Source organism: Magnolia sinica, chromosome 12 (genome assembly GCF_029962835.1).
Source record: "Magnolia sinica isolate HGM2019 chromosome 12, MsV1, whole genome shotgun sequence".
NCBI classification, from domain to species: Eukaryota; Viridiplantae; Streptophyta; class Magnoliopsida; order Magnoliales; family Magnoliaceae; genus Magnolia; species Magnolia sinica.
Window position 1 is genome coordinate 70072705 of NC_080584.1, and position 26952 is coordinate 70099656.

At 39.3% G+C, this 26952-nt stretch overlaps 1 protein-coding gene, 1 long non-coding RNA gene and 2 pseudogenes across 3 annotated transcripts; all 4 read right to left on the reverse strand.

The window, feature by feature from the left end:
- Positions 1-464: 464 nt before the first annotated feature.
- On the reverse strand, positions 465-6340 carry LOC131221618 (uncharacterized). Of its 2 annotated transcripts, XR_009159495.1 has the most exons (6): positions 5701-6333; positions 5194-5259; positions 4661-5110; positions 1130-1232; positions 798-828; positions 465-665 (listed from the first exon to the last, which is right to left on the reverse strand). It is a non-coding gene; the product is annotated as an uncharacterized LOC131221618 (long non-coding RNA). The 2 variants fall into 2 exon arrangements; XR_009159494.1 differs by lacking the exons at positions 465-665; positions 798-828; positions 1130-1232 and having other exon boundaries at positions 4644-5110; positions 5701-6340.
- A 105-nt stretch (positions 6341-6445) lies between these two features.
- On the reverse strand, positions 6446-7006 carry LOC131220221 (eukaryotic translation initiation factor 5A-2-like; the record flags this gene model as incomplete). The annotated part of the gene is made up of 1 exon (XM_058215181.1): positions 6446-7006. A coding segment is annotated over one exon (546 nt), but the record flags the coding sequence as incomplete, so codon positions are not given.
- A 6770-nt stretch (positions 7007-13776) lies between these two features.
- On the reverse strand, positions 13777-16993 carry LOC131220222 (B-box zinc finger protein 19-like; annotated as a pseudogene).
- On the reverse strand, positions 16949-18330 carry LOC131220620 (pentatricopeptide repeat-containing protein At2g15690, mitochondrial-like; annotated as a pseudogene).
- Between the last annotated feature and the right edge of the window lie 8622 nt (positions 18331-26952).

A 26952-nucleotide genomic window follows, 5' to 3' on the forward strand; every position in this document is an offset into this window, starting at 1 on the left:
AACTAAAGGCCTATCGCTACGATTAAAGTCCGTAACACGTCCGTAGCCATTGGTACCGTAGGCATAGGTCTTAAAGCTATGGCTATGGATTTAATCAGTAGCAATAGAAACAATAGGTACAGATTAAATCCGTAGCAATACCTTCCGTAACTCTAAAGTATATATAGCTACGGATTATATCTGTAGCTAAAAGTAGATCGAGAACCGTAGCAATAGGCTGAAATTAGCAACAGCTACGATTTCCAGATACAGGGCTACGGTTAATAGCCATAGCTAATGCTTTTTAAAAATAAATAAATAAATAAATAAAATATACTAATGGCATCTCTTACTATTATAGTACGTGCCCTAATAAATCAACTCATATAAGCTAATATAAATAAATACTTCATGGCTAAATCATTCATTCATTCAATCAAACACAATCATTCATTCATTCAATCATTTATTTTAATCTATTTACAAAAGTACAATGCCAACATAATAGTTATATGTCTATTTAAAGTTTTCATTGGCAGCAAGATCCAATACCTTCTCGCAGCCAAATAGCTTCTCAACAATCGCAAGCGAAAACTCCATGGATGTGCCTCTACTGGTTATCAATTTGCCATCAACTAACACCCTATTCTCAGCTTCGCTTTGATCTGAAAGCTTAAAGCACATGACTGAAAATCAATTTCTTCATACAAACAATATAGTCATATGAAAAAGCCATGCCCTGAAACTAAAGAACTAAATTATAGAGAAAGACAACGACAAGATGACATAAAAAAGAAAGACAATACTAAGGAGCATACACTGATCTTCTCATTTCTTAACAAGTAAAATCTGCAACAGCCAAAGACAAAAAAAACATTCAACTATTCAAAATACCAACCAATATAGGTATAGTAATACCATCTAAAATTGCAAAAACAGAATAGATCAACCATTTTAGCTAAACTTAGCCAATGAATTGGGTAAAGTCATTCACATGGTCAAGGTGTTCATTAGTAAAAGTTAGGGAGCTTCAAAACTCCTACCTCTAGTGGGGAGAGTAATGCCTTCAACTAAGATATACACATGTTACCCCAAACATTTTCCAATTATCTAACTTAAATATTAAATCATGAAGTCAAGCTGATCTTACAGGCTTTTGAATTATGCTTGACAGTAATGTAATTCCAATTCCAACCCCAATCCGAGTCCATTGATGAATATGCACAGCTTGGATAGGCTGATGCTTCTGTTACCTGTTGCAAATGACATAAATAAAGAAATAAATAATACATGAGAAGAAGAGGAACAACAACAAATTTAAATAAAGATAGGCCTAACACCAAAGTCATTCTTAGCCGTGCATCGGTAGCAAACACATCGAAACAAGCATGTGCACTGCCAACATGTTATGCAGACAGTAACAAATTTAAGAACCAATATCCTTTTCCACATAGTATAATTATCATATCAAATTCATTTAAGATCCGATAATTGTATTGATCTTTGAAAAATCGGCTTACTTTAACCAATGTATGATTGGGTGAAGGATTGTTTATCGGAGTCACAGTTGGCTGATATGGATAATTCAGGCCACCACTGTTTCCAATATTATCGAAGCTGGACACTGAATGGGATGTTCTATTCTGGAAAAGAGATGGAAGTTCTTTAGGAGAATCCTGCTTTGATGAACCTAGAAATTAATTGTTTTCCATGATGAAGCAAAAATACCTGCATTATGTAAACAATTTTAGCATACATTGTTCTCTCCATTGGTGTCAAGTTTCAATAGAAAGAAAAAGAAAACAGAAGGAAAAAATCAACAAAGTAAGAAACATGGTTTTAAGCAAGATAAAGTTAGACAAAACAGTTTCTTCATACTGTCAGTTTGTAACTAGTGTTGACTTTAGTTAACTTCCAGCTTGGCCTTATTGTAGATAGCTTTTCATCTGATCAGCTAAATGCAATTAATCTATGTAGGATGACTCTTAACTGGATTTCACATACACTCTAGCAGCTTGTCATTAGAAGAAACGGAATATCAGCTCCACCTAGTTATCTATATAAGAAACCCTCCATTTCAAATAAATATGGCCATGTTAGACACACATGGCACATGCAAACAGCTATTGAGGGAAAAATTAGTTTATCTTCTTCTCTTTTTTATTTTTTTGGTTATTATATAATTATAATATGTTTGTAATTTTCTAAAATTGTTTTCTATCAATAATACCATGTATTTGTATGTATGGATTGTGAGAAAGACTCCAACAATCCTTTTGCCGAATGTTAGCTACCATGAAAAAACCCTCTCTGCAAATCTGCTACCAAATCAAACTAAACTAAGAAACATGAAAAAGGAATTTTTATTCAATGATAATAATAATAATACATTACCCCTCTGCAACATAGCCTTTAAATGGGCCATATCTAACCCAAACAGCCCAGAATTGCAATTTTATTTATTTATTTTTTTATTTTTTTTTTGTTTTTGAAGAGAAGAACTCGAGGCCAGACAAGCAACAGCAAAAGGCAAGCTAAAGAAGGATAGGAAAGAAAATGATGGGCAAGCCTACAACCCAGAGACATCTAACCAAAAACAGTAGAATCCAATCTCTTGTCATTGACTCGAAAGACATCCCTAGGAAATCCGGCAGCACCATAGCCGACTCAAGAACCATGGATGTGATGTGCCCCATCTTTAACTAAATGCAGCGCCTGTGAGAGGGATTTGGAACACTCTTCAAGTGGCACTTGATTCACTTTTCTCATACATCCACGTCCCACCTGATGAGTGGAACTTGATTCTTGGACCGGGCATATTTATGAGGGGTTTGCTCGAATACATTTGTATACATTGAGACTTTAGCCTTTGAATTTGGGTCGTCCTCTAGCAACTCAACAAATTCAATACCACATTGCACTTCTTGTGATCATTAACTCATAAAATTAGAGACGATCAAGAATCTGCAAAGTTGTGTTCCCCTTATGGGATATTCAACACTCTGTTCCAGAATACAATGGATTGCCTATAATTAGCCAATGAACTAAGCATGTGCTCCTCAACTTATAGCTGGGTTAAGTACATGGATGATAAAGTTTCAATGACAAGAATTTATAAATGACCAACGAAAGTGAAGTGTATAAACAATGAAAATGTTCTACTCATAGAAGAATCCAAGAATATGCCAACTCCAACAACAGGAATGGTGAGACAGGTAGCTACATGACCTAAAGCAACTTCAGTCGCCTTGACATCAGCCAAAGGGGCAGCCCATCCCATGAGCAAAATCATGATGAGTCGAAGTTTTCATTTTATACCTAGCTGATCAACCTTGTAGTTTGTACTTTGTAACTAGAAATTGGAAAGACGAACTGTAAACTGTTTGCTCCTCCTGTTTGAATTCAAAAGCAGAATATAGCAACTAGTGACAAGTACTTTGTGAGTGTCATTCTTGTGAATGTAACCTGTGATAGCTTGTACCTGTGGCCAACTGATTATATATCTGTGAACACGAGATGTTTATTAAGGATTATTTTTTATGCAAGAGAGATTCTCAAGCTTACCTATATTTTCCGTATGACTAACCACTGTAACTAATAGGGAAGAACCCATGTATCTAAATTCTAATCCGATGTAGAAGCATGGGAGTAAATTTAAAATAATAATAATAATAATTTAAAAAAAAAAAAAAAAACAAGAAGACTAAAATTTCCACCCCAAGAAATATTATTTGGAGATAAAAGTGGAGACTTCAATAGAAATAAAAACAAACATGCTTGGCTGAAAAACCATTTTTAAAACTGGAAAATCTTCACCCTTCACGCCAATCTTGAAAACCCAAATAGGCTTTTTGTTTTTCTTTCTTTCTTTCTTTCTTTCTTTTTTTCTTCTTTTTGAAAGATAGAGAATTGGGTTATGTTCAATACCCAAGAAGAAAAATCTGCAGTAAAACAGTTGAGTCGAGCACAGCGTGTCAATGAGCTTGCTGTTGCTCATCCGAAGTGCCTCCGGCATCCAATTCAAGAAACTGAAGAGGCTCCTGGATTTTCCATCTACAAACTTCCCATCAGCAGCCCTCCTCACAAGAGATAATAGACACTTAAAATTCAAATTTCTAGTACAGTAATTTCACATACATTCCCTGCATTTACTTTTATCTTGAGTATAGCTACATTAGTTTGCAAGGGAAATGGGGGGCCCAGTTGTTCTAATAGTCCAAGCATGTGATATCATGTGGTTAGGTGCTATGTGGAACCCAACCTTGGCCTTGTGATTTTGGAAATAGGACATGCATCAGAAACATTGCCCTCTTAGTTGTCAACAACAAGAGTGATTAGGTGACTCCTAGATTGGAAAGGCCAATAGGATATGTGGCTGCTATTAATGATTACTTCACAATAACCACAGAGGCAAAGAGAGCTCAGAAAAAAAAATAAAAATCATTAAAATCAAATTGAGAAACAAACAACTAAGGAACTTGAATACAATAAACATTCAGACTCAATTTATAATGGGGTATTTGAATTAGTAAAATCACCAAAGACTACAGAAAATAAAGAAAGAAAAATCCACCATCCTCTGTTCTATGTGAGAGAATGCATTAAAGAACTTGTGCCTATTCATAAACTAATATTATTAAAGAAGGAACTATACAACAACCATTAAGTAAAGCATACTTACCTCTCAGATAGTATGCAATCACAATCCTTACAGAAGGTCCATGAGAAAGGAAATATTCGTAGGAACTCAATCTGGTATGAAAAAAATTTTAAAAAAATTACATATCAGACTAGAAACCAAATTTTGCTTTCCAATGGAATGAAAGCTTTAAGTGTACTAACCAATGTCTTGAGCTCTTTTAAACAATTTTGAATGGGTGTGGTAGTTAATGCCCATCTACATGAAGAGTTCAAAGCAAAAATAGCCTCTGAAGTCTTACTACTACTACTACTTGCACCTTTTATACAATGAGCCTACATCAACAAGTTTCTTAAGTTGTTGAGATATGATTGCTGAATATTCATCCCTCCTGGACGGTTGATCTTGCACAATTTTCTTAAGTTCTTCAGTTCTTGCTTTTGCAGCAGAAAGAGATTCACTAGTAGCAATACGCCCGGCCGCTTTACAGGTCTTCAGAATAGAAAGCAACAGATGTATAACATATTCCGATGATGTAAGTGATGCAACATCCTCCAGAATTAACAAATTCATACCTGCTAGAGACTTAACAAATTCATCCTCCAGTTGTCTGAGATGATCTTTAAGCTTTCCAAGTTTTGCTGCAAAGCCCACAACATGAACAGAAGCTGATACACCAAAAGATTTGACTACTTTGGCATTCTATGATATTAGTCTAATTAGTGTGATTTTCGGATATGAATCACCCTTGATGGGGCATATGACTGGTAGGGTGTGGATTTACATGAGCACCCCATTATGGATGGAGCAAGGCCAAGTCACACTCTACAATCCTGACTGTCCTGTTGATGGCCATTAGTTGGTAAATAGAAATGTCATAAAGTCAAACTACATGGGCAAAATCAGATGGTTAATATTTACCTACTTGGCGTGATTTTCAGCTATGAACCACCCATGATTGGGAGGGTCTGGGTTTATGTGTATAGTAGATAAGTTGCCATAATTTAGTAAATTGGGGAAATGCATAGTTTAGTAGTAGATGCCAAATATATTCAAGAAAAAATCAGGCAGCTTCAGCAAACCTTGGAAATTTGTGCACATTTACTGCTTTCACTAAGACCAATCATCGTTTCTGCTGAGACCTGTCCTCATACAAAAGATCATTATACATTAGGCAATAAGAAATCCTGAAAAGCAAGAATAAACGCTCACTGCACGTATTCCACTCAACAATCATTTAATGAGAATCCACCTATAAGAGGACTTGTGAGTATAGTTTCTCTTTAATTTATCCAATCTATCTGTAAATTTATATAGTTTCACCAGACAAAACAGTTCTATAATGTGATTGTCTTTGCAGAAATGTTAGTACTGAAAAATCATTCATTAGAATGGTCTTATGTATTCAACTGACTATTGGATTTGAGGATATTTATTGGATGGCTGAAAGTTGAAGATATCGAATGGTCTTATTTCAACAAACAAGTGTCCATGAATGAGAGGTTAGAATTGTTAATTTGTAACATTGGGTTTTTTCATGAATCACTCTAACTCTCTTTTTATTTCAATGTGAAGATTTAACTGGAAATTTCCCAACTAGAAATTTAACTAGAAATTTCCCAATTCGCTGCAACCTATATAACAAGAAATCCATGGTACAATGAATGAAATGGCCAATTATATCTGATAACTGCAACCCATGTTTTGCTAGTTTATCTTTGTCAGTACCAGTCGATATAAAAAAAAAAAAAAAAAGAAGGTTAATCTATGGCAGTGCTTGTAATCTACATCCTTAATCTTATGCTGAGAGAACACTTTAGCTACTATACATGCTTCTTCAAGTCATATTGGTAATTTCAATAAGCCATTCACATGCTGAGAATTGAAAAGAAATTGAAGAACAAAGGACAATAAAAGGGGAAAAAAAAAAAAACGAAGGGATATGAGCGAACAAATCTGCTCTTCTCCCATTGTGCACATGACAGTCACAACCAGATCCTTTCCTTCTCCAAAACCATCCTCGATCTGAGCGAGCGGATTTTCAATCGAGCAAAGCTTCAGATCATTCTTCGTGTTGCTGTTATCAGTCAAAAGACTCACAAAACCATCTTCATCACATGACTGAGGCACATCACAATTATGTGATGAAGGAACAATATCCTCAAGCTTCTTGCCATTAAAAATGTCAATCGGTACAAAGTGACATTTCGCATGACCATGCTTTCCAGTCTTCGAAGTGGAAAGCTCAATGGCCTTGCAGGGTCTGCTCTTTATGACAATATAGCCATTTTTACGAATAGTTCCTGCTTGCTGCGGATAGGTCTTTGAGGCCCCTGCATCTACCTTTGATTCAAAATGATGTTCTTCATCTGATGTTCTCTCCCTCGCTCACTCTTACTCTAATGAAGTGTTTGCAGGGGCAGTAAAAAGATGCATTCCACATACACAAATCTGAAAGGAAAAAAAGCTTATATTCGAAGCTTACCAAGTTCTAAATTCGCTGCTGAGATGTCTTCTGGATCGAGAGAGAGAGAGAAAAAAAAGGGGGGCGTGGGAGATCGAGAGAGAGAGAGAGAGAGAGAGAGAGAGAGAGAGAGAGAGAGAGAGACGTATGTGAGAGGGAATTGGTTGAGTGGAGGGAAATGAAAGGTTTCGTGAGAGGGGGAAAAGAAAAAGAGAGCGCAGTTTTCTGCATTTTCACCTATTACGGTCCTGCTATGGTTTTACACTGTAGCTAAAAGCCCTTTAGACCGTAGCCATTGTACCATCCTTCACAGCCCCTCCGCGTTCACACGTTTGACGGGTTCTGCACAGACGGTCTTGTCAAGGGCTTTGTGGGGTCCATTGTCATGCATTTGATATATCCCCTCCGTCCATTAATTTTGTAATATTTTTTTATAGGGAATGACCCCAACATCTAGGCAAATAAAAGGTCCAATTGAACCACACCATCAATCAATGGTAGGTATTAATCTCTACTGGACAGCTTGGATTTGGAATAAATTCCTCCCCCCTAAGCTGGCTATCTTTGCATGGAAATCAGTGAACGGAGCAGTCCCTGTTGACGTTGCTGTCAGGAGGTTTGGAGTGTCTTTAGCCTTGAAGTGTGAATGTTGCAGGCTCTCTCAAATAGCCTTCTCGACGCACCCTCCTTCGGATCCAACCAATCAGCATCAGCATCAGCCACATTCTGTTGATCATCCTGCCCCGGTCAGCAGCTCGCCTGGAACTCTGTCTCCCAATGCTCAGCAGCCTGTTCCCTTTGCTCCAAGCACTCAGGGTGTTGAGGAAAGTATTGATCATCTGTTTTGTCAGGGCCAGATAGCCAGCCAGGCCTGGGATTTCTTCAGTAAGCTTTTTGATACTCCCCTAATACACAGTCAGCCCTTTCTTCATCGATTGAAGTTTTAGACTTCTTCAGCAAGCCACCATTCTTATTCTGCTATTCTAACAGGCCTCCTTCCTAGCATCCTCTTCTGGGAGCTCTGGATCAGTAGGAACGCCGCCAGATTTGAGGGCCTTAAGATGTCTGTACCCAAAGTCATCTCCTGAGTTTCCTATTGGCTGCGGGAGGTTGGGTTTTCCATTCTAACCTCAGCCAACCAGTCTTTCTCTGAGAAGGCCTTTCTCCGATCTCTTCAGATTTGCAATTCTTCTTCCGATCATGCAGCTTCTCCGATTATAGTTCGGTGGACCAAACCTCCAAAGGGCTGGCTGAAGCTTAACATTGACGGCTCCTCAAGAGGTAACCCAGGAGAGAGCGGAGGAGGAGGTGTCTGTAGGGATCACTCAGGAAACCTCATTTTTGCATTTCACAGATACTACGGCCATGCTTCCAAGACGATTGTCGAAGCTCAGGCCATGCTTGATGGCTTGAACTTATGTTCCGACCTGGGCCTGACCAACATTGTGGTGGAGTCTGACTCCAAGCTGATTGTGGACGCAGCGGAGGATCTTTCTTCATCCGTTCCTTGAAAATATGATATATTATTGGAGAAATTCAGTTTGAGAAATCTTGCCTCAATCTGTCTTTCTCCCACATATTTCGTGAGGGGAACGCTGTGGCGGATGCTCTAGCTAGGCTAGCTAGTGACGGGTGCCCAGATAGGTTCTTTCGATATCGTTCCTCTCTCCCGCAGCGTGTGAGAGGGGAACTTGTGTTGGACAATGTTGGCCTGGGCGCAGTTAGATCCCCCTGACTGTTCGCCCTTCTCTGCCTCGGTGTTGAGGCATTTTCTTCCTTTTTGCTCTTTCTTATGTAGCGTCCCTTGTGGGCCTTTTGTTTTGGTGGTTTTTTTTTTTTTTTTTTTTTTTTTTTCTGTTTCTCAGTTGTGGGTACATGATAGGTGTGGCTCCCTCCCTTTTTGTAGGGACCCACCCAAAATGTCTGTAAATTTTGATGATCAATGGAAATTTTCCTTTTCTTAAAAAAAAAAAAGGTATTAATCTTTACTGTTTCCTATCGTCTGGTCTACTTGAGCGTTCGATCTACTTCATTTTTTGGGCTCTTACCCGAACATTCTCTTTCAAAACGGATAAACGTATTCGATGGAGCACACACATTTTAATAGGCCTTGTAAAGTCCCTTATGGGGCTATCCCAGGTTGTATGAACGTATGGAGGTGTTAGCTTTTAGCTATGGTTTTAAGCCGTAACAATTGAGCTACAGTCTATGTCCGTAGCTAAAAACTAGCATAGTCCGTAGCCTTTGATCGTTTTTTTGGTAGTGTCGAATCAGAAAAGTTTAGTAGGTTGTTGAGGGATGCGCAACATCCACTTTATCTGGGGTGTGAGAACTTCTCTAAGTTGAATTTTCTTACAAAGTTACTTCATTTGAAGACAATAAATCGTTGGAGTAACAAATCATTCGACATATTGCTCGACTTGTTGAAAGAAGCATTATCGGATGGTAAGACATTGCCTAAGTCTCATTACGAGGCAAAATCCTTTTTGTGAGACTTAGGCCTTGGTTACATCCCCATACATGCATGTATAAATGATTGTTTATTGTATTGGAAAGAGCATGAAAATGTTGAGGAGTGTCCAGAATGTGGAGAGTTTAAGTAGAAGTATGACGAAGCCAAGCGTAAGAAAATCCCGCAAAAGGTGTTAAGGTACTTCCCATTGAAACCCAGATTGCAAAGATTGTTTACGTCTTGTAAGACGGCTGAAGATATGAGGTGGCATAAGGAGAAATGCGTTCACGATGATAGTACACTGAGGCACCTTGCGGACTCTAAAGCCTAGCAAAATTTTGACAAACAATCTGACTGGTTTGCAGAAGATTTTCGCAATGTTCGACTAGGTCTTGCAAGTGATGGTTTTAATCCATTTGGTAACATGAGTTGATCGTACAGTATGTGGCCAGTGGTACTGATGCCATACAATTTATCTCCTTAATTGTGTATGAAGGAGTCATTTTTTATGATGTCATTACTTATTCCTGGACCCAGGTTATCCAGAAATGACATTGATTTGTATTTGCGACAGTTAGTAGATGAGTTAAACGAGTTGTGGAGTCAAGGTGTACAGACATATGACACATTTGCAGGACAGACATCTCAATTATATGCAACGGTCTTGTGGACAATGAATGACTTCCCCGCTTACGGGAATTTGTCTGGGTGGAGCACGAACGGAAAGTTGGCTTGTCCTACATGTAGTATTGAGACTTGTTCATTGTCATTGAAGCATGGTAAAGAAAAACATGTTATATAGGTCATCGTCGCTTCCTTCCGAGAGATCATAGTTGGCGCAGGAAGACGATAATTTTTGATGGCAAACAAGATCATAAGCCACTACCGAAAGAGGTATCTGGAGAAGATGTGATACAACAACTAAGTAACATTGGAAAAGTTAGATTTGGTAAGGCGTCGCACTTGAAGAAAAGGAAACATACAATATTGGAGTATAATTGGAGGAAGAAGAACATTTTTTTGGAGTTGCCCTATTAGTATGATCTGAAATTACGACACAACTTGGATGTCATGCATATTGAGAAAAATATATGTGACAATGTCTTCGGAACATTGATGAACATAGAGAAGAAAACAAAAGACAGCTTCAAGGCTCAATTAGATCTACAAGCAATGGGATTAAGGAACGAGTTGCACTTGCAACCACATGAAAATTCATATACTATACCAGTAGCCTTCTACATATTGACAAAACTAGAGAAAAAGTGTTTATGTGAATGGTTGAGATCGGTGAAGTTTCCCAAGGGGTATGCGTCAAATATCTCTCGGCGTGTAAACATTATGGATTGTAAGGTAACAGGAATGAAAAGCCATGATTGTCACATCCTTTTGCAATGTCTACTACCGGTTGCAATTCGTGGATTCCTGAGTAATGATATCAGTGCGGCGCTGATTGAGTTGGGAATATTCTTTAAGGATTTGTGTTTAAAATCGTTGAATGTAGAGATTATTAAACGACTGGAGAGAGACATTGTCGTAATTCTTTGCAAACTTGAAAAAGTATTTCCACCTGCATTTTTTGTTGTCATGGTACACCTAACGATACACTTATCGCATGAGGCGAAGTTTGCGGGCCCATTACAATATCGTTAGATGTATCCGATCGAAAGGTGGTAGAACCTATTAAAATTTTTATTCATTCCATAAACTACATATATCCATGTTTTATAACATAGTGGTTTTGTGTAAAGATACCTTCATACACTAAAACGATTTGTGAGGAATAAGGCATGTACAGAGGGATCCATTGCTAAGGCATACATTGATAATGAGTGACTGACATTTTACTCCATGTATCTTCGTGGCATAGAGACTAGATTCAACGGAGAAAATCGGAATACCGACGAAGGGCAGAAGCATGAACAAGGACTCATAGCTATATTCGCACATAACGTTCATCCTTTAGGATCCCCGACGTTTCAGGATATGGACCTTGGGGATCAAGCAAAGGTGTGGTGGTATGTGTTGCATAATTGTGAAGAAATAGAGTCGTACTTAGAGTAAGTCTTCTCTTGATAATTGTATCTCTGTATACGATGATCTTAATGTTTCTTCATAATGACGTGCCAATTATGTGTAGCGAACACATCGACGAGATGAAGTTTTAATACCCCACAAATTGTGATCGAATACATCAGGATCAATTTCCATAATGGTTCACATAATGTGTAAGATTTCACATTGTATCTCACCACACTTAGAATTTTGTTGTATTGCACAATATTTAAACCTAAGAAAATTCCTAAACAATTACATTCTGTACGTGATAATAGATGAAGACATTACGCGCTGGTAACTCTGCGGATGCATCTAATGCACTCTACTCACTAGCGTGTGGCCCTCATATACCTGTATATAGATATACAGGTTGTATTATAAATGGGATTCGGTTCCACACTGAAGAATGTGAGAAGTATAGGATCACACAAAATAGTGGGATAGTTGTGAAAGGAACGCATGAAGAGGTAGAAATTGACTTTTATGACGTTTTGACAGATATTATTGAGCTGAGTTATTGTATGAGGAAGCAGGTGTACTTATTCAAATATGATTGGTGGGACATTAGAAATAAGAAGTTGGGAATACAGACTAACAACTACTTTACGAGCGTAAATTTATCTCGGAAGTGGTTTAAAGACGACCAATTTGTCCTCGCCAGCCAAGCTGAACAAGTATTTTACCTCGCTGACACTAAGTTAGGCGGCTCTTGACACATAGTGAAGAAAATAAAGCCCAAGAACATATTTGAAGTTCACGTACTAGAAGTTGAAGATAGCGAGGACGGGGGAAATGAAACGTCTAGGGTTGAACAAGCATATCAAGAAGACATGCCATCTGGGGATATAGGGATTGATCTAAATGTTGATATTGATATGGTGCAATTGGACAGAGATGATGTGTTACCTGATCATGTTGATGCCTCAATAATACATGACATTGTTAAAGATAATAGCGGTTTCACTATCAGAAAAAGAGGCATAAACTCTGGATAAAAACCATAGCTAAAGGCCTATTGCTACGGTTATAGTCCATAGCACAACTGTAGTAATTGGGGATGCAGCTAAAGGCCAAAAAGCTATGGTTACGAATAAAATCCATACCAATTGATATCAATAGCTACGGATATAATCAGTAGCTATACTTTCTATAGAGAAATGTACATATACCTACGGATAATATCTGTAGCTAAAAGCTAAATGAAATCCGTAGCAATATGCTGAGTTTCGCTTTTTAGAATAATAGCTACGGTTAATATCCATAGCTACTTTAAAATAAAAATATATATATATTAGAACAATGGTGTCTGTTGCCATTGCAAGAACCTGCTGTGATTGATCAACTCATCTAAGCTAATACAATTAATGCTGCTAGGAATAGTACATAAAATGCAATCAGGAGAGAAAAAGATGCATTGATATTACAAATAGCAATCAAATCATACAATGCATCCTATATTCACATTTCTAAATTTTTTTATTTTTTTATTTTTTGCACACATCATTCAACCATAACTGGCAAAAGTCCTTATCTTTTCTTTTTTTCCCTCTACATTATAGCAGCCTATGAGCCAATGTGAACTGCCTCTGAATTTATAGCATGTAGTAAGATAAGTGATAAACAAAAACAAACCCCAATCTGATCCATTAATAATACCAGTAATGTCTTCAACACGATCACAGATGATACACTTAGTCACTAACCCAGCAGTCCATCTGGAAAGCAGCTACTGCGTTTTGCTAACTGGTTCAAGAGCTTCAATCATGGCTATGCTGTTCCCCATGATAACCTGGAGCAGCACAGGATCTTACATCTGCATATTGAAATATATGAATTAAGCGTCTGCCCATTTCCAAACTGCAAAATTATATAACTCATTCAAGTATGGCCAATTAACTGAAGTTGGTTGTAAGTATAATATAGCTAAAAACTAAAAAGACTACTGAAAAACATCTTAAAACTACTAAAAGATCAATCAGCTTGGCTCAAATTTCTAGTTTAAACGACATATTGAGAACAGAAAAAAGTACCATAGTACAGGTTACCTTCTTCAAGAAGAAAAGTACAAAAGCAAGGCATTTCTACTAATCTAAGATTTGAATATAGCATACAAGCTAGCAACTGAGACTCTCCCTAGCTTTTAACAAAGTGTGAACTTTTATACAACTCATGAAACTCTAAATATCTCAGGAAATCATAACTCGCAATCCTTTTTCTTTCTTTTTTTCTTAACTCTGCATCATTTTAAAGAAAGTTTTACCATACAAAATGAAGCATTTCAAAAGAACTCAACAAAACATGTATAACAGTTCCCATGCATTCCCCCAAGAATTCAAGAGATGCATTGTACACTTCAGTCCCATGCACTCCTGCTCTAAAAAAAAAAACACCCCATGCAACATGGCATTGGTTTATAGATGTTAACCAATGATTAGTCTAAAGAACTCTGATCTTTTTCTTTTTTAGGACATCCAAAACTGCCGAAGGAGTCAGGCTCCTTATCTTTTTCTTTTTCTTTTTTTCCTTTAACCAAGAAATGGTTAAACAAAAAGACCAGTGAACTAGCACAAATGAGAAGAATAGAATCTACCTTGCTTACTTCTTTAGATCTTGATTGCAAGATCCCACTGGAACTACACTTGCACACTCATGATTGCTATCACTTAAAGCATTCATCCCCTGCACCTTATGAACACAAAAATACACTAAACTTCGCATAACTAGCAGATTGGATAACTTTAGCTTCGCAACCTCTAAAAAACAAAACCAAAATATAGATATCATATTGAAAGCCAATAACATGCATACCTGTGTATTTGAAGGCTGCCCATGAATCCGGTTTGGCCTCGAGTTAAGATCAATCATTGTAGAGGTGATCTTGCCCGGATCTTCTGTGTTAGCGTCTAGCACTGGAACCAGAGAGACTCTGTTGTTTTGCAGTTTCTCATTCGTTGTCAATTTAGGCAGCTAAGTCTGTTGCCTACTAAATTCAACTGGTTCAGTAGGTTGCAAGGCCTGCTCTTCCAAAGGAATGGGTTCGTCCCCTAGAAACTATGTTGAAACCAACCAGGTATTAGTTTTGTGGTCTCCTACAGGCAAGGATCCAACCCAATTGCCTCTAGAAAATAAACTAACCTCAACCCTCTGCCTCAACAGTAGATATCTTCCATGGGTTCTTTTACCTCCAACATGTACAGTCATGTCACAGTGCAAGCAAAGGGAACTCCCATCTATATCGCAGTAAAAGAACGCTACATCCAGTTTCTAAGAATAAAAATAAGTTCAGTTCTTTCTTAAGTTCAAGGAAAAGGACCTTCATGGTAAAAATAAATAAAATGAATGCATACCTGGTGCATTTTCACATATGTCATAGCGGGAAACACCACTGGAGTCAGCAATTCCTACTCATATATGTCGGCTAGCAAGCTTGTTACACATGTGAACCTGCCACTCCAATTAGCAGAACTTAGTAAGTTCTAACTAATGGTTACTGCTGCTAAAAATGCTGATTGTTGGTGTAACTAAATAATGGGAGAAATTTTTTGCATTTAATAACTATAAGTTTATAACTAAGATGGTGGTTTTTGAGCCCCAGAAGCAACTTTACACATGTCACATGTTGCCAGCCAACCACGTGGATGGACATCTGATGGAATATAAGATGAGAGTGAGACCAACTATGCAGGTCACATGGTTCAAGAATATGCCACTCGATTAATCAAGTGGCTACATGTGGATGTCAAATGTGGACCGTAGGCAAATTTTTGACCGTCCATTTTTTTAAAGGGTGGCCAATCTGATAAGTGATTACCCTGATTTTTGTGCCTATAGGTAACAAGATGAGAGAAAGTAGACTTAGATGGTTTGGTCATGTGCAACGGAGATCAAGAACTGTGCCATTTAGAGTGAGTGCATACAAGTTGAAGGTTCAAAAAGGGCAAAGGGAGGCCCAAAAGGATGTGGGTGGAGGTAGTAAGAAAAGAATCGATGGCCCATGGTATGACTGCAGTTATGGCCCTTGATAGAGTGGAATGACGAAAAAAGATGTATGTAGCCAACCCCAATTAGTTGGTATAAGGCTTAGATGATGATGACCAGCTTCTGGTTGGAGCCAACATGGTCTGGCATGCATTTGGTGTATGTGGAAAATAGCACTCTAGGTAATGGGCTTCCATTCTTCCACATTTTCCCCTCCAAATTAGAAGATATCCACTGGAAGGTCCAGAAGACATCTCACTCAGGAACTGGGAATTTCTAATATATCCTTAGAAAATTGAAGCTTCTAAAAACTAATAAAACTGAAAAATATTAGCCACCCGTGTAAATCATGAATAAGCAAAATGCATGAGAGGAGAATTGATTTCAGAAAGTGAATAGTGAAGCTAAGAGAAATGCTTTGCTTTCCAATTTTGAACCAACACTCAGCATTCTCAACATAAATATGTCATCATATCAGGATCACACACATTATATTATACAATGAGATCATTTTAATATTTCATAAGGACGTGACAACGTTTTGACTTTACTAGACTTCACATTTCTTATACCGAAACATGAGACACTTCCCAAGTTACAGCAATAACTTACAGTGCTATGTTACTGAGAAACAAAGGTATGTGGTCTGGAATTGTTACAGGCTTAGAGCTATACAATTTTGTAAAAACCTGAAATTCAGGAAGCATGTGTGGTTCCTTGTGTCTATTACTATCACAAGAGATTGCCCATTACACAATACAAAAGTGTTGTAGCCATACTGATACATGATTCATATACTACACAACGCTTTAATTATTGAAAAAAAAAAAAAAAAGGTAATTCATGTACAATATAACTATCACTTTGAAGGTCCAACTGAATGATACATAACATAGTTGTATTAGTATATGAGTTAACAGGACTGTTGTGTGTTAGCTGTGGTTTGCTAGAGAAGAGTATGACCTACCACAAGCTACAACAATGTCATCAAATCGACTTTCGCAAAACCCATTCTGAAGTTGCTGCTCTATCTCCCTAATTGCTTCAATGTTGCCCCTGAGAAATAAACAATGAAAAGGGAAGCAAGAACTGTTACAGAGTGGATGAACCAAGCATACACCTATTTAAGAACAAGATAAAGCATAGTCCAAGCTGACTATAGGAATGCCAAGACAGACATAATGTGTGATGATCAAGGAGAATACAACCAAATTCGACATCATCAACGCTAGCGAACAGAAGAACAGAAACACTTCAGTTAAACTACCTACCAAACAGCACTGGAGATGTACAAATGTACATGCAAATAGATTTATTTTCAGACATGAAAGCATATTCACAGGCTATGGTGCGTGCATAGTGCATACAGTACTACTGTGGAAATTCAAAGGAAAGAACCTCAATCACGTACCGACATACCCATATCAGAGGATGTAGCTTCAACTTGTGATGACTTCACCAGTAATCCCCACAAGAACACTTCCCATCTTTGAAATGATGAAACCGCTAATTATCCCTAACAACAAGCTCCTGCCCAACAATCTTAGACATGATCTTGATCGTATTGTGGCAATCTCCACAGCCACGGAGGTTCTTGATAATCCTAAGAGGGATCCTTGCAGGACTACTGATCAGCCCATAGCCAATTGCCAACCGCTCACTATGGTATAGCAAAGCCTGTTCTTTTGCCTCTTGATCAATGTCATGGAGCACATATCTTGTGTCTGGCACATAACCTGCCTCCATCTGTCTGCTCAAGCCCCTCTTCTCACTCGTAGTTGCCCTATACTCGTTCGCCTTATTCTTCCCTTCAAGCATGTTGATTGCTGTTCGCCTCTTAGGCAGGGGCGTTGGGATCTTGGAAACAGCCTTGGATGGGTAAAGCAAAACCAACATTTCCTTTGCCCGGTCTTCAAGCTCAATGTCTCCATGAATCCAAGCGAAATTCATCAATGCCTCCTAAATTACTGATGTGGGCTCAACTGGCATTCTCTCAATAAACTCTGCCTCACTAACATAGCCAGATTTTCCAAGAACATCTATCATCCCCAAATAATGTTCAATCCCCGGAGTAATCTCATACTCTTTTGTCATCGACCCAAAATGAATAAACCCTTCTTCGACAGCTTCAGCACTGGCACAGGTGGACAAAACTGCAATGAAGGTTTGGCCATCAGGGCATACCCCCAACTTACGCATCTGTTCAAATACCTGCAACCCATCATCTCCCTGCCCATTAGATGCAAACCCATTTATCATCAAGTGCCAAGAATCCATGTTCCGTTCAGGCATTCTATCGAACACATGGCCGGCATCCTTCATGCTCCCACACTTCCCATACATGTCAATCAATTTATTGTTGATTTAAAGATCAACCTTGAATGGTGACCATGCAATGCAATCATGAACCTTCTTACCTTCTTCCAGAAGCTTCAAATCTGTGCAGGCGCTCAGAAGACATGGGGATCAGCGCGGGCACCCTGGCACAAGAAATCAACAGCTTCCATGATCTTCCCATCACGACAGAGGCCCATCAGATCGATGTTAGACGGAGGGACGGGAGGTGCCACCTGATTGTCGACTGGGGCCTACCCTTGAGGGCCCCATTGGTTTTGGGGATGGTCTTGACGGTTCCATTGGTTCTGATTTCCGCATTGGACGAATCGAGGATCAGACGGCTGGGGTCGCTGTTGAGGGGGGTAGGTGTTTAGGGCAGCGACGTAGGTGGTGAGGGTTTTAATGGGGAGGTTTTGGGCGGAGAGAGAGAGACAGGAGATTTTTAGGTTTTTATTGGATTTGAAGAGGTAAAAGCGAGCAGAGCTTCGAGTTTGGAGTCTGGAGAGAAGGACGAAAAGGGAGAGTCCAACGTGTTGGACCGCCATCAGAGTGAGAGCGTAAGAGTGAGAGAAACCCTAGAAGCCGGTGCTATTGAAGGAGGTGTGAGGGCGCGGGAGCTCGAGAGAGGGAGAGTGCTGACGGTGGGGACGGAGATACAGAGGGGATTGGGGAACGGAGAGAGAGAGAGGGAGGAAGATGAGAGAACGGGTTAGGGTACGGAGAGAGAGAGAGAGAGAGAGAGAGAGAGGGATGGGGGGACATTTGGGCGCGGCTCTATTTTGAGCGAGCGCCCAATTTTGGGCGTAGGGCCATGGATAGTCCTCTCAAGGGCCCCGTAGGGCCCAACATGGTATATTTGTGTTATTCATTCCGTCCATTAATTTTAATAAATTATTTTAGCTCATCATCCTAAGCATAATGTAGATCAAAGGCCTAAGTGGATCATACCATAGGAAGCATATGCGATTTAATATTCACGTTTCCTACTATGTAGTTCACTTTAGCCTTCGATCTTGCTGATTTTTGGTTTCATGCCCTATGATAATATTTCAAAATAGATGGACGGCTTAGATAGAAAACATATTTTTTAGGTCCTATAGAGCCCCTTACACCACTATTAATTATTAATGGTATGGCACCTTTTTAGCTACTAATTAAAACCGTAGTAAGTGCAGCTATGGGTTATATCCGTAGCAAAAAACTATCGTGGTTTGTATCCTTTGTCTCTTTTTTTGGTAATGGCATTGAAGGCAACGTTACAGACGATGAAGAGGAAATACCAATCAGCGATAGTGATGATGAAGAAAAAATAGTCCTAAGCGATAGTGATACAGATGACGATTATTAAATGTACACATGATTTATATGTCATTTTTCAATTCGAATAATTTATGTATTACATGTATACGTGAAAATTACAAGTCATGATTTATTCTTTTAATTGACTTATTTATAATTCACATTTGCAGTTGAGTCAATTTCTGATCATGTCCTCCTCAAGCCGGAGCGTTGCGGAAGCACGCAATATACTTCATCAGCTGTTACGGATGGACTTTCCGGCCCTATCTTCTTCTGGTAGGGCCAAAGAGATTCCCGATCTGGTCGATGAGTGTAGGGAGGAATATATCGACGATGACTCACATGAAAGATTATACAATATCAAAGAAATTCTAGAGTTGATGGAGGAATAGAACGCGAGAAACTTCATATGGAAGATGCAGTTTTATCACTTGCACATCTGAATGGAGTCCTGAGATATCATATTTCTTCTATTGTGACTGACATGTTAGCTATAACAATGTCAAGTGCTTCATACAACTTGATAAATACTTCTGTAGCGTATGATAACTTATGCAGGGAGTACTTTGGATAGTTCACCTCAAAGTTGTTTCGTTTGACAATAAAATACATATTTTTAATATAGAATGACAATGTGTAATGGAATTTTCAAATGTTATATATATTAAAGTTTACAGTTTTATTATATTCTACTTGCATTATAATGTAATGGTTTAATCATATTTTAATCATCTCTCTAAACATAAGCACAAATGCTTTATATCATCAACACTACTTGTATAATTTTTTAATACATTCCACTTGTATTGACATCGTTTAAATTTATAAGTTTGTAGTCGCACATATTCAGTGATGGCACCAGATGGGAGATTACGTCGTTCACGTACTAGATCTACCCCTTCCACCCGTAATGCAACAGAGACAACATCGTTATCACATGTTGTATCAAAGGCGTCTGATTCATTAGTTGTGCATACACCGGGTACTGTATGTAAGTCTAGACATATATTTCTTTTAATGACTTCTATTTATATTTAGACTTATATTATTTTTTTTGCGACAGCATCTTCGACCACCTAACGAGGACGTGGACCCACACGTGGGTTAGTTTTAGAGCGACTTACACGTGAGGGTAGGGTGATGGTAGAGTTCCCACGGGACTGCCTTAGACCTGTTAGGGACAATGTCAGGTTGTTTATGTCGGAGGTTGGTGTCTTATGTCAATCTTTGATCCCCACTACCACCCCCCATTGGGTAAACGTGATAAATGATGTGCGGTAGTTCATCCGTCAACGTCTTTAGGTAAATTTTAGTAAATTAAATTTTATTTTGTAAAAGTTTATTTATGGTTAAGTTATTTTCTTAATAAGTTTATTGCATTAATCTATTATTTACGAAACTGTAGGATAATTTTATCTTGGATTTGAGTGTTTTGTACATTTCCCATGTCATCGACGACATAGTTAAGGAGCGGTTCAAGGAGTACCGCGGTGACTTATACCAGTAGTACAAACAATATAGGAGTGACGAGGATGCCGTACTGTCTGCACTACCGCACGTGACCCTTGATGACTGACGGATACTCAGCAAGAGATTTCCGTCTGAGTCTTTTCAGGTAATATTTATATATTTACGATATCTTAAGGTAACAATTAAATTCACAATTAATAACAATGTATTATAAATAATGTGTTTAAAAGATGAGTAAAATAAATTTTGCGAACGGGAAAAAGTTAGAAGTGAACCATGTAGCTGGTTCAAAGTCATTTCTATGACATTGTCACGACATGGTAAGAAATTTTTGGTGATTATTAAGTTAATATATTCAAAATCATTTATATTAACTCTATTGTCCTTTCAATTGTGTAGTGAGATTCCGTCACCGACCAGGAACTTGGACTAGTAGACCTCTACAGAGGGACTCACTGTCGGCAAGCGATGAGATCTTAGGTTCATCCTAGAGCCAGCGAGAATTGGGTAAAAATCCTTACATTATAAAATTTAATTGCATTGAATTATAATAATGTTATTCGTTATGAAAATTCATATGTTTTCAATACAGGCGGCGATGGAGACCATACACAGTCAGCCCACTCTCTAGGGTACTCAGCAGAGTGAGTTAGAGATCCTAATCGAGGTGCTTGACACCCGTTCTGGATATGTGCGTGGCTTAACCATGGTGCCAAGCTCATGGCATCCGCTAGAGCTACCTCCAGCCGATCCGTCGTTGGCGAGAACGTCATATGCCGATCTGATATCACAGAGAGATAGAGGTTCAATAGCTATGGGTCATCGTCGATGACATTAGAGAGCAGCTGGAGAGGCAGAGAGAGGAGTAGGAAAGGTAGAGGAAGGAGCAGGAGAGGAGGATCGAGGAGATGTGGGTGGAGTATGAGCGACGGATATAGGAGATGTTTCAGGCTATCATTGCACACTTACTCACCGTTGCCCCACCACCTCCACCTTCATCTGATGCCCCACCACCCTCACCTTCATCTTTATAATTTTTTGTATTTTATTTATGATTTATTTTATATATGAATGTTAAACTTATATATATTTGTGCATGGATGAATGTGATGTGGATAAGATTGTTTGTGCATGGATGGACGTGGTTTGTGTTTGGATGGATGTGAATGTGAATATAATGAAATATATTGTAACAGGTGTATATCAGGAATTTTTTCCTGAATTTTGAAAAACAAAAGAGACTTTTATCGACGAAATATTTCGTAGGTAAAAGTTTCATCCACATTTTTTACCTATGAAAACTTTTGTAGGTAAAAGTTTCATCCATATTTTTTAAAGATTCATCCACATTTTACCTACGAAATATTTCGTAGGTGAAAGTTTCATCCACATTTTTTACATACAAAAACTTTCGCAAGTCAAAATTTCTTCCACATTTTTACCTACAAAACATTTCGTAGGTAAAAGCTTCATCCACATTTTTTACCTACGAAAAATTTTATAAGTAAAAGATTCATCCACATTTTTACCTACGAACGAAAAATTTTATAATTAAAAGTTTCATCCACATTTTTTACCTATGAAAATTTTTGTAGGTAAAGGTCTTAACATTTTTTACCTACGAAAACTTTCGTAGGTAAAAGTGTTGTCCACATTTTTTACCTACGAAAAAATTTGTCAGTAAAAGTCTTACTATTGCTAACAAATTGATTTTTTGTCTATAAAAGCCTTTACCCACAGTCTTCTACCGATGATTTTTCTGACGAAATATTTCGTCGGTAATACTCTTACTGATGAAAAATCATCTTTTACTGACGAATTTTTTCGTCGGTAAAAGAATAATTTCTTGTAGTGGAACTATCAATGAAGTTTAGAAGAAGTTTTGAAAGCTATCATAGGTAAACTGTACTGATAGGATGATCTAATCAATCCTTGATTTAACGTTATTTTCTTTACTCATCATTTTGGCAACCCATGGATGGGATGCCAGCAATTGCTAGGCGAAAGTGATTCTTTAGAATCATAAACAGTCCATGACTGTCTCTAATAAGTATATGGATCAAATTGTTACATAAACCTATATTCATGTAAATGATATGGCCATCCATATAAAAGACCATTAATCAAATAATTAATTAATATTTGTTAGATTAGCGTGATGATCTTTTCATTGCCTGTGAAATGAGCATTAGACCTAGCAAACAATATAGATAATTGGATTGAGTAGTTCAACTGTTGGGAGACTACATAAGCAAACTCCGAATTCAAATCACATGATGATAGATAAACGCAAATAAAGCATGTACAAGTGCACATGAATTTTACATGGAGAAACCTTCTCGAAAAAAAAAAACAACACAAAGCAACAATGAACATTATGAAAATGAAAAACACAAGAGATTGATACACTTACAATTTAGAAAACCCTTGTTTTCTCCTCTCCAAACCCTATAAAAGACTCTTCCTTTTTTTCTTTTTTTTTTTTTTTTTTTTTTTTTTTTTGCAAAAGGTGGAACATGCCACCAACTGTATATTAGATGGACATGTTATACAACTATTCGGGCATGCTCGGTAACAAAACGAATGGGTCCAGCCTATCATATATGGAAGACAAAAGAAGGGAGAAAGGAGGGAAAAATGAGAGAGGGGACAAGGAGTTGAGGAGAGCCAACAAAAGAACGGGCCCAGCTGCAACCCTAAGAGGCAAGCAACAATAGAGAAAGCACTCTGGCTGACATAAAAGCCAAATAGATTAGTGGCATGCAGCACTGGCAGGGAGGACAATGGCATAGATGAGGGAGGGAACGACTCATAGGCTGGCCAGGAGGTCGCCAGACAAAATAAGGAAGGGATAGCTTAATCGATCCCTTTTTTGGGCCGACAGTGCGGAATCTGGCCCACCCTTGATCTGTCTATGACCAATGAGCCTTTACTAGTCCTTGGGAGATCAGCGGAGTTGAGGAAGACTTGGTCTGGGGCGCCGCTGCTGGTTGTGTGGGCATGGTAATCCACCACTGAGTTACCTTCCCTTAGAATATGACTGAATCTGAAATTGAGAGATAGGGAGAGTTGATGGATTGTTTCTAGATGGTACTAGAGTTTCCAACCGCAGGAGGGAGAGTGTCTTGCAACGGCTTCGAAAAGGTTACGAGAGTCAATTTTGACTATGATGGAGGATAATTCTATATCCTTGCATAGAGTAAGCCCATCAACCATCGTCCTGGCTTCAGCAACCATGTTGGAGACTTGGCCGTAGATGTTGTGGAAGGTGACTATCAAATTCCCAACGTGATCACGACAGACACCTCCATCACCTCCAGCCCCCGGGTTGCCCTGGGCTGAGCTATCAATATTAAGTTTCTTCCAGCACCCGGTCGACTTTTCCTACCTAACAATCCTGATCATATTTGCTGAAAAATGGGAGGAGGGTGAAGCCGAGGTGGAGTCCCGTAGGGCTTTCCCTTTCCATACCAAACCGTTAACCTTTGTGAGATGAGTACCAATCTCCACAAGCTAGTTGGAAATCTTGTTGATGGTGGGAACAACTGAAAACTGCTTACTCTTGAATTTAGCTCCATTCCTGCCAAGCCAAATTTTTCAGATAATGATGAAAGGGATCAGACCTCTGAGGAATTTTTTGGCTAAGCATTTGGAAGCTGCAGTTGTCCATTGTTGAACTTGGGATTGGATGGACTAGTTGGGGATGTTTGGAATTTTGAATAGGCAAGCGAAGTGGTTCCATACTTGAGAAGCTACCCTACCATGACATAGAAGATGGTCTAAGTCTTCAATATGAGGCGCAAAATGAGAAGTAACTGTGCTGGGGGAGTCTGTGAGGTTGTTGCTATTGGGAATGGACAGGGGTCGAAGCTTTTGTGTGGATGGTTGGGATGGGATTTGGGACAAGAGGCTGGATTGGGGATGATATAAAGGCCAGATGTCGCTGAGGTGCGTCTGAAACTAGGGGACACAGGGGAGCTAGGGGTGCATGGAGGAATTGGGATGGTTGGTGGTTACCAATTAATGGAGGCCCATGACCCTGCTGATGGGTGGGATGGTGTGTGTGTGTGTGTTTGGGGGGGGGGGGGGGGGGGGAACCACAAGCCTGGTCAGCATGATTGTCAATGCGGGGCCCATAGCAAACACAGCTAGATGCCACGCTAACCCCGATGTGTTGGATGACAGCTTTTACAGGGACAACATTGTGCATGACCTTCCAAGCAAAGGCAACAATCTTGGGGGGCAGAAATTTGTTCCAGGCCCACTAGGGCCAAAGGGAGTTCCAGGCTGACTTGGTAGAAAACTTGCCATTTTGGGAGAGGTTCCAGATTAGTTTCTCTCATGTTTAATTTAAAAACTCCGCTATGAAGGATGGTGTGAATGGCTTAAGGGGAGAGGACGCCTTATGCTTGGACTAGGTTCCAATTATGTAACGGGTCCCAAAAATTTGAGAGAAGTGATTCTCTTGCATGGGGATGAGGATGAGGAGTTGCCGCACCAATAAGAAGGCCCTTGCCAATCCAGTTTTGAAGCCAAAATTTATTTTTCTCTTCACCAACTAACCATGTAGAATTGATGATGGTGAAGGAAAGCATGCTATTGATATCTTTCCATATGCGAGAACTGAAATATCTGCCTTGTTTAGTGGAGCTGAAGAGGCGTTGCATGTATTTAGTTGAAAAAAATATGGCCCATGAGATTTTCCATCAATTAGCCGCCAAGCCATCTTTCATCAAAAGGCCTGCATGACTTTGCTAATCTGACGGATCCCTAGGCCCCCCTCTGCTACTGGGTAGCAAGCTTCAGTCTAACTGACCCAGTGGTGTTTCTTGGCGCCATCCGTTGAACCGCAGAAGAAGGATGCAATCGCTTTTTCAATGCGCTTGCTGGCTTTCTTAGGAATATTGACTATTAAGAGGATGTGCATTGGGATACTGGAAAAAATGTGTTTGATGAGGATCAACTTGCCTGCCTGGTTCAAAAGCTTACCCTTTTAGTTGTCGATTTTGAGTTCGATCTTCTGGATGAGGGGAAGAATGTGAAGATACCAGATCCTCCCTTTGAGAAGGGGAACGTCGAGGTATGGGATGGGGAGAGCCGAAGGGTGAAAACCCGATATATGGGAAATGTGCCTGGCCCTAGCTGGACCTGCTCTCATTGGAAGAATGAAGTAACTTTTAGACGGGTTGACTTTCTGCCCCGAAGCCTCCTTATATGAGTGGATGAACGATAGGAGAGAGCAGATGGAAGAGGTCATGCTATTTAGAAAAATAATTGTGTTATTAGCAAATAGGAGGTGGAACCCTATAAATGACTTAACCCTTATTAGAATATCTTACTTTTGCATTACACCCATATATATAGTGCTACACTCAGAATATGAAACAAAATCTATGCAATTTTGCAATCGATCGGCACCGATCGAGCTCCTATGTCCAAGCGATCGAATGTGGTTAACAGTGTTCAGAGAACAAACTGTTTAAAAACGGGGTTTCTCGATCGATCGAGCTAGGGGTTCGATCGATCGAACTTTGTTGAGGGTCAAATATTGCATATCAGACCCTATTATTACCTGGGTTTTCAAACATGATACTGTTTAACGGCCCGATTTAAAGCGTGTTTGTGTTGCAGGGCGTGTTTACGAGCCTGGACTGGGAAAAAGGTACTAAAAGCATGGATTTAGCGGTCTGAAATCACCAAGGTAAGAGACGAACCCCAGGAGACCAAAATCGACGGATGTGCACGTCAGGGATTTCAAGAAAATCGAGAAACTAAAGCTCAAGTGGCCCGAAAGACATCCAGAATGCAAGATCACAGGGTTTCCACCATCCGTTCAGCTCAAAAATTCATACATCGCCTGAGGGCCATAAATTAACCGTACACGTAAAATTTCATCCATTGGATCGCTGTGGAAGTGGCCCAACGGACAGATCAGCCCATAATTTACTGATCTGGGGCCCACCTGATCGCTGGATACACCTCATCCTTGGACTCAACGGCTTAAATTAAAAGGGGAAGAAGATGGATGGTGCAGATTTCTCGCGAACATCATATGTGGATCCCATATGAGACAGAGGTGCATAGTACATAAGTGCACTAGCCGTGCACGGCATTAAAAACAAAAACCAACTCCGTCTCTGACCGAAACTCGTTCCGGTTCCGTGATTTTTCGTCCAGCGTCCGCACACAGACGTGCGGATGAATCTTTGTGGGCCCCACCATGCATCAACGGTCAGATCCGGACCGTCTCTGAGACTCACATGTCCCCTATCACTT